At 41.9% G+C, this 18,849-nt stretch overlaps 1 protein-coding gene across 1 annotated transcript in view; it reads left to right on the forward strand.

Annotated features, from left to right (window-relative positions):
- The window catches only part of PLCL2 (phospholipase C like 2), a 201,554-nt gene that overhangs the window by 147,874 nt on the left and 34,831 nt on the right, over window positions 1-18,849 (forward strand). Inside the window, exon 5 of the mRNA XM_075212311.1 lies at window positions 5,888-5,963. Coding sequence (XP_075068412.1) covers window positions 5,888-5,963 — 76 coding nt within the window. The remainder of the gene's footprint in view (window positions 1-5,887; window positions 5,964-18,849) is intronic.

The raw sequence follows: 18,849 nt of genomic DNA on the forward strand, positions 1-18,849 counted from the left end.
AGGTGGGGGATTACATATGTAAGAGGGGTGAATGCAGGCAGACAGACACACAAAGGAGGAGTTGGAAAGAACAGACATCCATAATATAAAGACAGAGACAAACACAAAGAATAAAAACAACAAAGAGAGACAGAGGGGGAGACAGAGGTGCAGGTACAAATTATAGACAGACGTACAAAGATTTGGAAAAAAAGGCACAGACACATAAATAGAGGAGACGCAGATGTGCAGATGTACACATGGGACAGATGGATACACATTCAGAAAGGTGATAGAAATATACACACTGGGGAGTGGAGGAGTACAGACAGCTATGACATGGAGAGGAGCAGAGGTGCTCAGGAACCAAGCACCCGGTAGAGGAGGAACAGAGGTAAGAGCGCACAGCATGAGGCTGCGCCCCCTGGGACCTTGCATCTAGCCTCTATGTGAGGCAGCGTGTGGCCAGTAATAGGGGCCGCCCTGCTGTTGCCCCCAGCATGGCGATTTTGTGTTGTCCTCGCAGTCTATATGAAACAGAGAAAAAAAATATGCTAGTGGCCAATTCACCCCAGCCGGTGCCCACCACCTACTGCTTCCAGTGCTAAATTGAGCTTTGTCCGTATGATTAAAAAAATAAAACATGGAAAAAAGCTTCCCTTTTTAATATATAATTAGCCCAAAAATAACACAACCTCAAACTTAAGTGGCCGGGCATACCAGTTAATTAAATGTCCCAAAAGGCCACAGATGCCATGTTCCAGTATGATCTCCCAGGGTCATGGCTATAGTGCCCTCTCACTTGTCCACCTGACGTTCAGTCCCGGCAATCACACTCGGGTGTAATTCCCCCAGCCCTTGGAAGAGAACCCTTCAGGATCACCGACAAGGGCAGGTTCTAACCATCTGTACCCCTAAATAAGATGTATAGTGACTTTATAAAGCAGACCGCTCCCTAATCTCTGGTGACTTTATAATCAGACCACTCTAATGTTGGCGATAAAATGTAGATCCCAGAATTAATTACCCCCTCCTGCAGTCCCAAGCAGTCTTTCAGCAAGTTGTAGATGAAGTTTGGACACCATCATATCCAGTACTTAGCTCCCAGCACGCATATGGGTGAGTAGTTACAGCTATTCCTCTACAGTTCATGGTCGCACATGGTGGAGAGGCAAACAGAGGACGCACCCTGGATGATCTACTTGTGTTTAAAATATAGCACAAGTGGCGGAACTGACCAACTGTGCCAGCCTGAAAGGTACAGTCATGAACTGTGCGGAGAGGCCTAAAACATTCCCGGGGGATTTGGGGGTACAGATGGTCAGAACCAGGGCCTGCAGAACGTGGTAAGTGTAGCAGGAAAGCCACACTTTTTTCGGTACGAATGCCATCTCCCTTAACTTCAGAGTCCCCACTCTGAACAGAGCAGGGATCGCTATAGGCGCACCGATGTGTATATATATTTGTTTATGATGATACTCTCTGAGTATTTCTGAATACTATTTAGTTGGGGTTATGTTGTATTTGATTATAGCTGCTTCACTTAACAATCTAAGTCCCACAGTTGTTTGAGTCCCAGGGAATGTCCCAGATTCAGAGTGAACAGAGTTATTGGAGCAGAGCAGTGTTGCCATAGAGAAGCTCTGCCTTGTTCCTGATCTTACAATTGCTGATGTTGTGACAACAATTACCAGAGCCAGAATGTCAGTCACTTGTACAATGCTGGTTGAGAGGAGGAAGGAAGGCTTCCTATGCTTACATGACCGGGAGGTGGGGATTATAGTGTTTTGTTGAAAAAATGTGATGTGCACCAAAATTAAAAAATAAATTTAGTTTCATTAGTATATTTAACCTAACTGGTTATTAGTAATTCCTGATGGTTTCCATATATACATTCTGTATATTGTTTTTTTCCATTTGTTATTGATAGAGCTCTATCCATATACGTATACTTTAGTACATAGAGCCCATTGTTTTGTTGGACATTGGAATTACATTTCTGACTATCGTGCATAGCTCACCGGATCCGTTTGATCTTCTCTGTGAACAAAGCAAACTAAAAATTCTACTTGTGGAAGAAGCTCCTGTTGAGTTAAAACATCAATATGCAATAAAAATGAAAGGGAACTAGGGAGGAAAACTTTATCCAGCTCCTAATATATGTGCCTGAAATTGAGAGACATCTAAAAATAGAGCCTGGAAATATCAGATGTGTCAAATTTGTTAAGTCTAGTGTAAGTTCTTGATATACAGGTGCATTCTCATTACGTCTATTCTAGACATCTCATGTAACATTTAAATAATAGCAAGTCCACAAATCTAAATATCCCAAAATAATGGTTCTGCACACAGCAAGATATTGTATATTTAACAGTATAAGTGTGGTTAATTGTACACCCACATAAGCTTAAGATCCTGATTGTGCAGTGAAATTATCTAACATTTGTTTAGCATCCTGCAGTGAAATATGAGATTTAATAGAGAAAAATGTATCCATGAAAACACTATTCAGCCTTTCAAGGCTGCAGCGTGGGCATTTCCACAGATTTTCTCCAATGGTATTTTTTTTTATAATAAATGCAGCTTTAACAGAGGTGAAATGTTGTCAAGGACAGATTTATCATGGATGGCAAACATCCCATTTATGCATTATTGTACACATTATATGGGGCATCTTTTAAAAACTAGTGCATCGGGAGGAGCATAAAAGGTGATGTACCCCAGTGCAACCAATCCCATTGCAGCTGCCATTCTTCTAAAACAGCAAAAAAGAAACAAAGCTTCTGATTGGTTGTTGCAGAGGTGCACAGTTCCAAAAATACAGTATTTGCATTCTGCTTTTGCTTTTCCATTCTGCACTGTATTTGTAAGTTCGAATTTTCAGATTTTGTAGTCTGGTAATAGAGCTGGGACAGTCATCTGCTGCAAGGTATGTTTGCAGTAGAACTAGGCAAAATGTGCAAAGTTTCACAGCCAAATGGGAAACAGTTTTGAAAAATTAGCTCACCTCTATTAGGATCGGATGAGATTTGGTGTAATTGATTTTTTGGAAAATATGTTTTAATTTCATTTAGCCAGATATGCAGATTAGCTAGTAGGAAATTATCTAATCTCTAGCCTTTCTTCTGTGTGGTAATAGTTGACCACAAATCAGTTGGCCACAAGTTTATTTCTGACATCTCTATTGTAAATTGTTGATAAAGTTTGCAGATGCACACATAATTGCATTGATAATACATTATCAACGTTTAAATAGTGATATAGAAATGTTGCATTTTCCTTATGAATTATCTTATGCCTTTTGGATCATGTTGTTTCTGAATATTGATGCTGCATGCCATTAGCATTTATTAGTTTGACTATACTAAACTAAAAAAAAAGTGGACATCAATGAAATGTGAATACCAAACAAGTATAAATGCCAATAATATTACACATAGTTCCTTTCAACTACTGCATACCAGAATGAGTAATATATTTATGCAAGCATGGTGGCTAAGTGGTTAGCACTTCTGCCTCACAGCACTGGTGTCATGAGTTCAATTCCCAACCATGGCCTTATCTGTGTGGAGATTGTATGTTCTCCCTGTGTTTGCGTGGGTTTCCTCCAGGTGGTCCGGTTTTCTCCCACACTCCAAAAACATACTAGTAGGCTAATTGGCTGCTAACAAATTGACCCTAGTCTGTGTGTTTTGTCTGTCTGTGTCTGTATGTCGGTCTGTGTATGTTAGGGAATTTAGACTGTAAGCTCCAATGGGGCAGGAACTGATGTGAGTGTGTTCTCTGTACAGTGCTGCAGAATTAGTGGCGCTATATAAATAAATGGTAATAACAATAGTAATAACTATGGCATCACTGACCTTGACAAATATGCTGGTTTCCATTAATGCTTTTTTTTTTTTTCTTGATGCAATTATCGTTAAGTGATTTACCAACTTCAGCAACTTTATATGAGCTTCACCAGGGACATCATTCAAAAGTCAAGATTATTCTTTTATAATATCACATTGCAGTTCTGTGCATTGTCCTTCATGGCTGAAGACTGCCTCCTCTGGTCTTCCCCTTGATGCTGGACAGCTGTGATCGGCATCTGTGGAAGGCTGCATGTGAAACAGATTGGATACAATAGAAGAGTGCCTGGGTAGATGCCACCACTGGGCCTTTATAGGAAGGAGTAAACTAATTGCAAAGTATTTTACAAATTGCAAAATTGAACTGTGTTCTCTAGAGTGAAAAAAGTTGGTGTTTGAATCCACAAGATATTTTCTGCCCAAATACCTTGTTGTCATTTGTCCTTGTATGATTCGACATTACGGTTTTCAGAAGAGCAGTCATGTAGGCCTTGAATGAATAAAGTGGCATTGTTTTGACCTTAGTCTATCTTTGCACATGTACAGTACACCACGTGTGGACTGAAGTGGCTTATTATTTTATTAGGTTGACTAGTACTAGTGGTGCTTCTCATTATGTATTGAAATGTTATCACCATCTTTCAGTGCACATCTTGATTTTCCGCTAATATGTTACCAGTGTTTTTTGTGTTTCCTATAACGTGTCTAAATAAAGCATAATAAGGAGTAAAAATCAATATCCAATGATTATTTGTAGCTTGTAATTTAATGCATTGAACCATTTTTGCAGTGTGAATAAATAATCTGAAATTCTGTAATACTAAAGGTGACCATGGCTTTCTATAGCTAAGAAGTTGAACAACATGGTTTGGATTTCATGAGTTTAATGTTTTTATTTGGTAATATAAAATAGATCTGTAAATAGAGGATCATGGGGATCCATCCTAAATGCTGTGACGACCCATGTTTTGGTTTTGAACCATCATTATTGCAAATGTTCAGATTATTAAAGTAATTACAAATGTTCAGATTATTAAAGGGCCCATGAATCCAAAGGCTGCCTGGGTGCATTTTTACAACAAATGCACTTCACAGGCTTTGAAAACCAGAAGAGTAAGGTTTAACGCCTAATGATTCAGTGGACCCATCATCATCAGAATAAAGACATGATCAGGCAAAATGAGAATGAAGTCACTGAGACATCAAGCATGGCATTTCTCTGTTGAACCAAAAGCCTGTGCTTTTTTCCCATAATTCACTTTAACGTTTAATCCAAATCCTCATCTTTTCTTCCAAAGTGTCCATTTTTTGTGAAAACTATTTCTGAATTTGCTCCTACAGTGATATATTATGCTTTTCATTATTTGGGCGTGAAGAATGTGTTGTACGCTATTTGAGAAACATTGTTTCCATTGTTTTTATCTGAAATTCTGCCAAAGTAAGAAAACTTATGTTTTATAGTCTATCTTAAGTGTGTCTCTTTCAAACCAGCTCAGTTGAAATCGTGAACCACTTCTAGAGTATACCTGGCTCTGGTATTGCCGTGTTAGTCATAGCTTCCATTGTTTCCCAACTTGACTGGACCACACCCTTTCCTTCCCCCTATACTAGTTACCAAGCCCCCTTATTCCACACCGCTACCTGGATATTAACCCACCTTAAACGAAAGAGTTGCCATCATCAACTTATACTTAGTCCTCTGTTAGATAATTTTACATACATTGTTACGATTATAAGCCTTTTGTTTGCAGAGGCTATGTTTCTGTTTCTGTCAATAAATAATTGTAAAAAATTGATTGTGAAATTTCTCTTTAAACATTGAGAAAAGAACCTAAACAACTAAACTGCGCTTTTGAAATATTCCATTTGTGAGCTCTGTTGAAATAAAAAGCTATCCATTATTCCTTGAGAAGCTAATAAAAAAAAGGTTTTCCGACATTCCATTTGTTACTATAGAGTAATCCTCATAAAATACCTTTCAATCAACTACATGCATGTATCTGGTGTATATTTTTATATGCTTTTATATTTTACATTATGCAACATTTAATCCACAGATCATCCAAAGCAGCAAGGCCCTAATTGAGAATGCAGATGGTGTTTATGAGAAGATAGTGCAGTGTCAGAAGACTGGTAAGTGAAATTGCTTGGTTATACTGCCTTTTTAGTATTCTATTTTTATCTCGACTATAATGTTGCTTTAAAGACAAAGAATGAATTGTACGATAATGAAATGTTAAGTAAAGGAATGATTTTAATAAGACACAGCAGTTATAGAAATTGTAATACTTGAAGCACAAAACAGCACTTGCTATAGTAGTATAATGCTGACATTCCATTTGTTTGTGGCTTAAATTCCATATATAGGATATAGGATGCACTGGACTGTAGACTTGATGTAAACAAATGGAAGTCATAAGTGCAGTTGTTAGAAATAATGAGATAATGGTATTATTATTATTATTATTATTATTATTATTATTATCCTTTATTTGTTAGGCGCCACAAGATTTCCGCAGCGCCGTACACCATACAAACAGTACACTATACAGGGTGAAACAGTACAAAACAATAAACAGAGATACCAGTACTTCAGGAGCTCCAGGCAGGTTAAAGCAATAAACACGGAGCAGAAGAACAGGTGAGGAGACAGGAGGAAAGAGGGCCCTGCTCAAGTGAGCTTACATCCTAAGGGAGGGAAAACAGAACAGGCACAAGGGGAGCCAGATGAGGCAAGGGAGAGAGCGAGTGGAGGAGATGAAGGGGTTATGCGGATGGTTGGTAGGCTTTAAGGAAGAGGTGGGTTTTCAGCGCACGTTTGAAGGAGCACAGAGTAGGAGAGAGGCGGATGGAACGAGGGAGGTCATTCCAGTGAAGGGGGGCTGCACGGGAAAAGTCTTGGATTCTGGAGTGTGAAGAAGTGATAAGAGAGAAGGAGAGGCGGCGATCATTGGCTGAGCGCAGGGAGCGGGCAGGATTGTGTATGGAGAGGAGGTTAGAGATGTAGGGGGCAGTAGAGTGGGAGAGAGCCTTGTATGTGGTGGTGAGGAGTTTGAAGAGGATTCTATAGGGGAAGGGAAGGTAGTTATATCTGTTGAACAGGCAGTTTTTTGTGTTCTAAATACTTGCAATATTTTATTTTTGTGAGAACAGATTTTGTGCTACAAAATTTATCCTGCATCTGGTTCTACTTTACAAATCTGAAATTGAATCTCAAATTGAACCTTTCCACAACTTCACTGTTATTTATGGATTATGGCATTAAGTTGCATATCCACAAAGAGAGTAACATCATTATTTCAATCACCTTTGAAATTTATGGCGCCTCTTTTATTATCCTCCCCATCATTTTTTTAAATTATTACAATAATAAATTGTTTACATAGGGTCCTTTTTAACCTCTTGAAGCCCAGTGAGAGGGGTTTTCATGACCAGGCTATTTTTTCTGTTTTGTTGATTGGCTGTGATTCATACCACTGGCATGCGTTATCTCTACAATGGTAGTGTTTCCATTGGTGGGAAAGCTTTTATCTGTTGGACAAAACAAAAAAAACAAGCCCTATAATATTTATTTTAAAAATTGCTTGTAAAATTTACACCATGTATACATGTCCGCCACATGCCCTCAGATACAACCTACAACAAACTGTTCCACGTTACTTCACACCTCCTCACATGCCCCCATATGTCACTCAGATCTCCTCACATGCCCCCCACATGACACTCAGACCTCCACACATGCCCCCCACATGACACTCAGACCCCTCCACACATGCCCCCCACATGCCCCTCAGACCTCCACACATGCCGCTCAGACCTCCACACATGTCCCCCGCATGCCGCTCAGACCTCCACACATGTCCCCCGCATGCCGCTCAGACCTCCACACATGTCCCCCGCATGCCGCTCAGACCTCCACACATGCCCCCCGCATGCCGCTCAGACCTCCACACATGCCCCCCACATTCCCCTCAGACCTCCACACATGCCCCCCACATTCCCCTCAGACCTCCACACATGCCCCCCACATGCCCCTCAGACCTCCACACATGCCCCCCACATGCCCCTCAGACCTCCACACATGCCGCTCAGACCTCCACACATGTCCCCCGCATGCCGCTCAGACCTCCACACATGTCCCCCGCATGCCGCTCAGACCTCCACACATGTCCCCCGCATGCCGCTCAGACCTCCACACATGTCCCCCGCATGCTGCTCAGAACTCCACACATGTCCCCCGCATGCCGCTCAGACCTCCACACATGTCCCCCGCATGCCGCTCAGACCTCCACACATGCCGCTCAGACCTCCACACATGTCCCCCGCATGCCGCTCAGACCTCCACACATGTCCCCCGCATGCCGCTCAGACCTCCACACATGTCCCCCGCATGCCGCTCAGACCTCCACACATGTCCCCCGCATGCTGCTCAGAACTCCACACATGTCCCCCGCATGCCGCTCAGACCTCCACACATGTCCCCCGCATGCCGCTCAGACCTCCACACATGCCGCTCAGACCTCCACGCATGTCCCCCGCATGCCGCTCAGACCTCCACGCATGTCCCCCGCATGCCGCTCAGACCTCCACACATGCCCCTCAGACCTCCACACATGTCCCCCGCATGCCGCTCAGACCTCCACACATGCCCCCCACATGCCCCTCAGACCTCCACACATGCCGCTCAGACCTCCACACATGTCCCCCGCATGCCGCTCAGACCTCCACACATGCCCCCCGCATGCCGCTCAGACCTCCACACATGCCCCCCGCATGCCGCTCAGACCTCCACACATGCCCCCCACATTCCCCTCAGACCTCCACACATGCCCCCCACATTCCCCTCAGACCTCCACACATGCCCCCCACATGCCCCTCAGACCTCCACACATGCCCCCCACATGCCCCTCAGACCTCCACACATGCCGCTCAGACCTCCACACATGTCCCCCGCATGCCGCTCAGACCTCCACACATGTCCCCCGCATGCCGCTCAGACCTCCACACATGTCCCCCGCATGCCGCTCAGACCTCCACACATGTCCCCCGCATGCTGCTCAGAACTCCACACATGTCCCCCGCATGCCGCTCAGACCTCCACACATGTCCCCCGCATGCCGCTCAGACCTCCACACATGCCGCTCAGACCTCCACACATGTCCCCCGCATGCCGCTCAGACCTCCACACATGTCCCCCGCATGCTGCTCAGACCTCCACACATGTCCCCCGCATGCCGCTCAGACCTCCACACATGTCCCCCGCATGCTGCTCAGAACTCCACACATGTCCCCCGCATGCCGCTCAGACCTCCACACATGTCCCCCGCATGCCGCTCAGACCTCCACACATGCCGCTCAGACCTCCACGCATGTCCCCCGCATGCCGCTCAGACCTCCACGCATGTCCCCCGCATGCCGCTCAGACCTCCACACATGCCCCTCAGACCTCCACACATGTCCCCCGCATGCCGCTCAGACCTCCACACATGCCCCCCACATGCCCCTCAGACCTCCACACATGCCGCTCAGACCTCCACGCATGTCCCCCGCATGCCGCTCAGACCTCCACGCATGTCCCCCGCATGCCGCTCAGACCTCCACGCATGCCCCCGCATGCCGCTCAGACCTTCACACATGCCCCCCACATGCCACTCAGACCTTCACACATGTCCCCCGCATGCCGCTCAGACCTCCACACATGCCGCTCAGACCTCCACGCATGTCCCCCGCATGCCGCTCAGACCTCCACGCATGTCCCCCGCATGCCGCTCAGACCTCCACGCATGTCCCCCGCATGCCGCTCAGACCTCCACGCATGTCCCCCGCATGCCGCTCAGACCTCCACGCATGCCCCCGCATGCCGCTCAGACCTTCACACATGCCCCCCACATGCCACTCAGACCTTCACACATGACACTCAAACATTCACACTCGTTGTCTAATTTAGTAACATTTAGTCAAAATACTCCCCTTTAGTCTAGAGCCCACAGAGGAAGAGGGAGATCATATGGTGCAGTATACACTACACTCCATCTTTCTCATTCTTTGATGGGATGTGCTGTGACCTCTCTGCTTTATGCAGAGTAGGTCACATGACACGGAAGATGGCTGCTCCCAATCAGTTTTTTCTCTGCTTCATAAAAAAGCAGAAATTGAGTCAGATCGAGAGCAGTCAGCTGGGGGTCAAACACTGTAATATTCTTTTTTCAAATATACAAAGTGAAAAACTATCCAATGTTGCCATTAAAGCTCAAACAAGCAGAAGAAACGACATATTTTTGTAATATCTTTCAGTTACGAGCTGCAAAGTTTCGAGATTTGTTTGACCAGAACTTAGAATATGTTAAACCAGGCCGCTTTGATCAAATTTCAAACTGGTTCACATAGTTCAAACATCTCTGCTTGTAGATCACCTAGCATTTGACATGCAAGGTGAATATTTTGCTGATGACACAACAATCTGTTACTGTGTTGACATTTCAAGGGGCAAATTAAATGACCAATAAGTTATCTTTTTTGGGGGTAATGTACAGAATGGAAGCTGCAATTTAAAGAAGGCAAATGAGAAATAATGTAATTGGGTAGAGATAATTATTGGTGGTGCAGTATTGTCTAAGACTACATAGGAGAAGGATTTGGGATTTTGTGGAAGCTATTTTAATGCCAGTTGGAAGTATAACCAATAAAGTATGTCTAGCCTTCATTATACTGTACACATCTATACTTAGACCTTACTTGGACTATTGTTTTTTGGAGAACTCATCAAACAAAGAACTTTGATCCCAGATAGAATAAAAAGAAGGGTTACACAAATGGTATATTGGTTAGGGTAAATTCACACACTTCCAAAACTTTCCTAAGACGCTCCTAAAATGCCTTTTACATTCAGCTGAATGGGATGAATGCAAATACAAAGAGTAACTTGAACACATGAAATTAGTGTTAATGGTAAATATTAATGCACTGTATTCATCAGAGTACAGGCGGCTCTCCAGCGGTAACTAAAAATGGTAATTGTTTATGGCCACCCACTTGCTCTGTCTTGGAGCAAGTGCTATCAAATGTCAAACAAATGTAATCTCTTAACGGGAGATCATCTGCTAACAAATTTTCAATACTGAATGATCTGATCTGATTGTAACAAGCTTTAATTGTTCTGAGCAATTGTTTGTTTGATGAAATGTGATTTATTATTGGTTCCTGCTAACATTTCTTTATCCATAAATACAATTTGGATAATAGTGGTAGATTAAATAGCCAAAAATCAGTAGCCCATCTTCTCCTTCCACTGTAGTCTCTCTCTCTCTCTCTCTCTCTCTCTCTCTCTCTCTCTCTCTCTCTCTCTCTCTCTCTCTCTCTCTCTCTCTCTCTCTCTCTCTCTCTCTCTATATCTATATCTATATCTATATATATATTAATTAATATGCATATGCAAGCCTGAGTTGCCAACCATCTATACATTTACTAACAATCACTGATGAAGAAGCAACATTTTCACACTTCAGAAAAAAAAGTTGAACCCTTGACTTCCTAGATTGTTTTTTTGAGAGAATTCTTGATTAGGTTTTATAGGATTAGAAACTTTGTATACAATCACAACAATAATACAAATACACACGTGTGAAGTAGAGATGGGAATGTTAGGTTGGAAAAGGGGAAGTTAGCAAAAGGAGGCCAAGGATTTAACAGAATTCCAAAAATCAACAAAATAACAAAAAGCAGTATGGAAACATGAGGCAGGGAATGGATTGGGGGAAAGAAAGGAGAAGATGGTGACTGTTTTACATGATTTTAAAGGATGGATTATATGGTATTTAATGGTGGTTCGCCCAGGGCCGGATTAACCATAGGGCTAACTGGGCTACAGCCCAGGGGCCTATGGCATCCAGGGGGCCCTTGAAAGTGCTCAGAAGCAGTATTGATCGGTCGGGCGCGCCCCCCGGCACGATCAGTGCTGCTGAGCACTTTCACTGCGGTCCTTCACCGGCGCGCTGTAGTCTCCTTACTGAGGAGATCTCGTGAGTCTCACTCTCACGAGATCTCCTCAGTAAAGAGCGTACAGCACGCCGGAGAAGGAGGTAAGTGCCGGGGGGGGGTGGGGGGCGATCAGCTCGGATCACGGGAGGGGGGGGCCCTCACGGGGAATGGAGGCCCCCTTAGCCCAGGGGCCTCCATTCCCTTAATCCGGCACTGGGTTCGCCCCTATAATAATTTGTCCAAGGGGACCATGTTCCTTAGAAATTGTTAGGTGTATTATGTAAGATGGCAATAATGGGTTCCATATGATAAGTTACCCAAATATTGTTAATTGTGGTGGTTTAATGAAGGGGAATTAGCCTTTTTACCAATTGGAAGTGATTTGACATTTGGCTGCATTCAGGATATGTCTTATTAGTTTTTGGGTATGCCGTGGCGTGTCTGGGATGGACTGAGGTAGGAGGGAGTAGAGTGGGGAAGCTGGCAACTGTTATTGACTTAATGAGATTGTGACCTTATTCCAGTTGCATTTTGTTTTAGGACAGGACAACCAGATATGCAGCAGGGTAGCTCTGTGCCGCATGACCTCCAACATAGATGCTGTTGTAGATGCTGCTTCGGCTTTCAGTTCCAGACATATTTTTATATAGCAGTAAAATGTGTAAGGTGGTAAAAAAAAAAATAAATTAAAATTGTTAGCCAAAAATATTTTTGGGGGTTTTCAACCCTGGTATGTAAGAAGAAGACATTGAACATTAGGAAATATATTTGGAAATTGAGTACACATAATCACAGAATAAGTAGCTAATCCGGAACAATGGTGGTAGGAAAGTAACATTTGACAGAACCTTGAAAGGGTTTTTCTTTTTTTTTCTTTTCTTATTTTTAATAACTGCCTTGTAGAGACACAGGAAACCTGCACAAAGTCTTTCTAAAACTTCATACCTGACCTTTTATGAGATGGATACAAAAAAACAAGCACACTGAGGAATACACGCATAATATTTGCTGTGCTTCTGATGCTGAGTTAGGACACTAATCTAGATTTGGCCAACCACACATTCAGGATGAAGCCCAGCTGCCCGGCACATGGCGTTGACAGTTTCTGACAGCATGCAACATGTAGTTTACTGCTGTGACTAGCTGCATTTTGGGGTTTCATCTGTTCTTAAAAAAAAACAAAAACAAAACAGCCTATTTCCGTCTTGTTATGAACATCTGCATCAAATCTCATCTCATCTTTTACTGCCCAAATACCAAACCTAGCTGTAGTAAACCCAATATACCAGCCCCTGTGTAACAGCACAGGCTATATGTCCACCATTGTGCAGGGTAGTTATTTTATTAAAGTAGTATTGAGTACAAATTGTGTGGGTCAGCTTGCATGAATTTGAAGAATTTATACAGTCATTTCATAAACTCAGGAATTATGCATTGACGTACATGAAGCTGTTTTTTAATATATCAGTAATTGTTTTCTCCAAACTTTGTTCAGTTTCTGATTTCTTTAACACTGTTTCCCCTCTCAGACAATCCACTTGTCACATGCATGCTCTCCTCCCACCACTTTATCCCCTCTGCTCTTGAACTCTACCTCTACCATGCCTCCACATACCCACCGAAATCTCAGTGCTGTTAATTTTCAACAACTCTCCACCTTTCTGCAGCAATTTCTCTCCCCAATTTTAACATTTTTCTCTACTGCTCTGGCTGTACCTTTTCTTAAACCAAACTCTACCAATAACCCTTGATTGAGTAGCGCAAGCTACCCTTCACTCTCAGCGTCAACCTCCATGTCAGCCATGGCACGCTAAAGAAACACGTTGCCTTGAAAAACTGCTATCTACCTACCACTCGTACCAAAATGCTCGGAACATTGCCAAACAAACATACTTCCAATCTTTTATCTCTGTTCAGGTTTCTAAACCCAAATGCCTCAACAATTAATTTTATGTAGTATCTTTTTCCCCTCAAATAATCAGTGTCCTTACTACTTTAAGGACAAGTGTAACACCCCTTAAGGGGTATGTAACTGTTTGTATGTTTAAGCAGATTTATTTTGCGTGGGTTTTCTTTACCTTAATAGACATTTCCAGCAACATCTTCTCTTCTCACGCCACAGCAGAGACATGTAGTCCCAAACCCCCAATACACAATGATGACACAAATAAAATAAAATAACCGTATATTTATTTTACGGGAACCCTTTCATGCAGTCTAACTTCCTTCGAGTGAAAGGTTAATGACACCCTGCACAAGTATCAAGATCATTGTGGCAAACACAGTATCATATTAAACGCCAAAATGCAACATGCAATATTTAGTTTTAAATTTAACAGTCAGCGTCTACTGGAGGTAACTGCAACTTTAAAAGGCAATCCAAACTATTATTACTTCACAAACATGTTATACATATTTTAGTTGTTTTCTTCCCTGGACAGGCTTTGATGGTGCACATAAATGTAAATTAAAACTGCTTGCCAGCTTTTTAAATCCTGAACTGGAAATACTGTATCACCTGCCAGTCCTGAGCACTACGTCCGCTTGACCCCATTAATGAGACACAGTTTTACTAATGTACTGCAGGTGCAGCCGGAGCTGCCATTCCTATGAGACAGAGCTGCTGATTTTTAGCTGGACTTGAGATAAACAACTGACTGACCCTTGTGAAGTTGTATTAATCTCAAAGTATTTTGCTGAATAACAGATCAAAATGGCTGACTCTGTAGGTCACAAATGCTGGACTGTCTCTTACTCCTCTGCCTTACAGTTCTTATTGTAATATCAATATTCTGCAGTTTCTGTAACTGTTCTCCTCTGGCAACCTCCTTTCTGGGTAGGATAAATAAGTCTATATAAGTTTAACTCTGCCAAACTGTAACTGTGTAAAAGTTGTTTTTTCTTATAGTATTCTTATGACTCCTGGTTACAGGGAATATTCATTCCTGCCTGACTACTTCAGGCTGTACACCCAGACTGTAGAACAGCTATATCACGCTCCTCAGGTTTCTCCTCCGCATACACGCTCCATTACTTGGTTTCCATCTCTTTGTCCCTCTCTCTGGCAGTCAGATGCGGTCCCAATGGCAACAGTGATGTACTCTTACTCATGTGGCTCTCACAGAACTCTCCTCCTCTCTCAGCAGGTGACATGGTTACATCCCACAAACACCGTTGTACATGTACGCTCAGTTATATAGGGTTCCTCATCTTACTTAAGTGATACCCATACCAGATATATATAGTCCTTTTGTAGGGAGACACTAGTCCTGAGTGGGGTATCTCACAAGGTTGATGAGATCCACTATGAAATGGTATCCTGTTGTCCAAGCAACAACGTGCTCAATTAGTTTCCGGCAGCTTTTCTTCATTTGATCCAACAAATGAAGATAAAGTATCTACACTCTCCTTCTCTTCCCACTCTACTAACTGTCTACTTGAACCTATACCCTCAAAAATCAGTCTGTATTTTGTGTATAAAAATCTTTAACCTCTCTCTTTCCATTCTCTCCCTCCATTGGTATCTTTCCATCCTTATTCAAGCGTGTGGCTATTACTCCAATTCTGGAAAAAAAAATAATTCTGACCCAGATTTTCTCTCAGATTACTCTCCCATCCCAAAATCTGTGCTTCTCCAATGTTCTTGTGAGGCTTGACTATGTTTTCCCCGACATAACCTAGTGTTATTTTCTCTGTATTCACTTGAAAAACTAATCGGCGCCTTTGGATTTCAGTATCATCTCTTTGTGGGTGATACCCAAATTTATCCCCTCTGGACCTCAAGCCATCTGTGTTGGCCTGCGTTAATGAATGTCTTTTTGCTATTTCATCTTGGATCTTCTCTTGCCACTTCAAACTCAAACTTTCAAAATTCCCACCAGTCAACAGAAGCTACCTTCCTGTCATCTCTATTTCTGTTAACAACATAACAGTATCCTCTACCCCAAAAGCTCACTACCTTGACTCAGAACTGTCCCTTGGAAAAAATGCTGCAAAGTAAGAATGCATTCAAAAATAGAAGTGCTAATAGATTACTTTTATCAATTAACAAAATGCAAAGTGAATGAGCAGAAGAAAAATCTAAAACAAATCAATATTTGGTGTGACCACCCTTTACCTTCAAAACAGCATCAATTATTCTAGATACACTTTCACACAGTTTTTGCAGGAACTCTGCAGGGAGGTTGTTCCAAACATATTAGAGAACTAACCACAGATCTTCTGTGGATGTAGGCTTGCTCAAATCCTTCTGTCTTTTCTTGTAACCCAAAACAGACTCTATGATGTTGAGATCAGGGCTCTGTGGGAGTCATGTCATCACTTCCAGGACTCCTTGTTCTTCTTTACATTGAAGATAGTTCTTAATAACATTGTCTGTATGTTTGGGGTCATTGTCCTTCTGCAGAATAAAGTTGGAGCCAATCAGATGCCTCCCTGATGGCGTTGCATGGCGGATAAGTACCTGCCTGTATTTCTCAGCATTGAGGACACCATTAATACTGATCAAATCTCCCAACTCTATTTGCTGAAATACAGCCCCAAACATGCAAGGAACCTCCACCATGCTTCACTGTTGCCTGAAGACACTCATTATTGTACCGCTCCACTTTTAGGCCTTGTTCACTAAAACGCTTTAAGAAATGGATTGTGCCACATTCTAAAATTTTAAATGCGGCACTAAAATTTAACTCAATAAAACTCAATAGTGGGAAAAGAGGGAAAAAAAAGCGAATAAGTGAGAACGACCATTAAGTCGGTTTTATGTGTGTTGTAATGCTTGTCTGAAATCTGTGGTTTCATGTTAGAATTGAAGTTGCCAATTGATATGCGTGATTAGAGCTGAAATTAATATGCTTTAGGGAACCATAATATTACACTAAAATGAGCTTTGAGAGTAATTGTAGAAGTTGTAACTGATTGATGGAGGGTAATAAAGATAACAGATAGATGACACTGGGGAATTACACAGGAGATCAACCAGACTTTATTCCAAGATGAAGGAAATGTGACAAACGCTAAATGTCCTCATCTTACTGTATGGTCAGATAGGATGTCCACAATCTGCACACTGTTCTGAAACACTAAAACTTTTTTCCAGGTTCCTTCAAATAAAAGGTAACTTATTCACAAATGCACAGATGAAAGTGAGCCAGACATAAATTTATTTTTTACGGTATATACTCTGGCATTCTTATTATGTGGTTTTATGGCAATTTTAAGCCATTAATGAGCCCAAAGTATTACTAGGCTCCCATTAGGCCTAGAGTAACATTTTGTTTTTTTTTTGCCCCAGACACATTGACCATCCACTTCCCTGGAAACATTTTCTGTACCTATCCCACTTTCCAGCACTGAGGTCTTGCACCCTTGCAAAACAAAAGGGGGGTGGGTGGGATAAAAAATAAACAACTATAGCAAATGACCACATATTTGTTTTCATTGACTAACAGTAGACCTATAAAAAGCTAATTGTTTATCTGTTGCTGTGGTTTAGTGCACCTAAATGCAGTGCTAGTAGGAGTAAACCTTATTCACATGTTACAGTTGTAGTAAGATGCATATTTTAGAAGTGCTTTTTAAGGACATTTTTTAGATTTTAAATCAATACGATCTTCCCATACATTTATTTTTTTAATCAGTATTCAGGCACTTTCAACCCATTTTATACAGGTTTATTGGAAATGAAAAGTGCACTAATGCTTTTAAAAATAGATTATGCAGCATTACAAAAATGTAACGTACCATCAGCTCTACTATTTGTACTGCTCTATAGAAAGCAGACACTTATGAAATGTGATGCACAGGATACGGGTCTTGTTACCTATAGCAACCAATCAGATTCTAAACATATTTTTATGGTAGTTTAGAAAATGAATCCAAATATCTGATTGGTGCACAGAAAAATTACAACCAGTTTTAACAAATGGCCCTCAATGTGTTCTAATTTTAGTTATCTTCAGCTAAAACATGAAATCTTGTTACTGAGTATATAGAAGGATAATTTTGATCAAGCAAATCACTTGAAATAGAAAGAAGATGAGTCTTGTCTTTCTATAGCATCCAGTGATTGAGATAGATTTTTTTTTTATGATCTCTAATATTAATGCATTGTTAGTAGAAAAAAACATTGGTGCCTATTTTCCTTCATGTTTGTATCACTGCTCTAAGACTCTAGATTTTTCCTATATCTACAAATAGATGTTCCTTCTATATAGTCACTGTTGCCCACCAATAAGGTCACCCCTCTGTAGGCTATGAGTTTATTCCACAAATGAGTTATACATGTATATTCAGGCTGGTAGATACCTAGTTTTGCTTCATCTGCTGCTGCATCATCGTTTTGAGCTTTTAAGATCTTTTGGCAGAAGACTGTAGCTAACATTATACTAGCTGGTGACTCAAACGGGAAATTGCATTTTACACTCTTGAAATCCATTGGGAATGATTTGTTCACTTGTGCTAATTGGGCTATGACAGCTTTTAATGTTTATTAGAAAACAATTGATTGCAAATCTAAAGGGCATTTTGAATAATTTAAAACGTGGAAGAATATTTATTAAAGTCTGCTAGTAGCAACAGTGACTCTGTAATCTAGAAATAAGAAAAAGTATGGGAGGATATGGGAACGTATGCATTTGTTAGGGAGTTGTGATAAAAATCTGAGTTATATATGTGGCGTGAATGAATCTATGGGGTCTATTTATCATTACCTGGCGATATCACAGATTTCCTATCACTGCTTTTCTCAGCGATAGAAAATCTTCTTTCAATGCAACTATCTATGTCAGTAGTCCAGTAATTTAGTACGTTACATGCTCACCAGTTTATCAAGGGACTCTCATCAGTCAGATTTGTAATCCACCAGTTATGCTGTGAGATATAATGTTCATCTGACTTCCCTGATATTCTGTTCATAGTGGTTGCACTCAGAGCCGGATTAACAATAGGGCTAAAGGGGCTACAGCCCAGGGGCCTCGGGCAGCTGTGGGGCCCACTGGCATTCATTGGTCGGGGGCGTCCCCGCCCCCGGCTCCAACTGTCA

The sequence above is a fragment of the Mixophyes fleayi genome, chromosome 5, assembly GCF_038048845.1.
Source record: "Mixophyes fleayi isolate aMixFle1 chromosome 5, aMixFle1.hap1, whole genome shotgun sequence".
NCBI lineage: Eukaryota > Metazoa > Chordata > Amphibia > Anura > Limnodynastidae > Mixophyes > Mixophyes fleayi.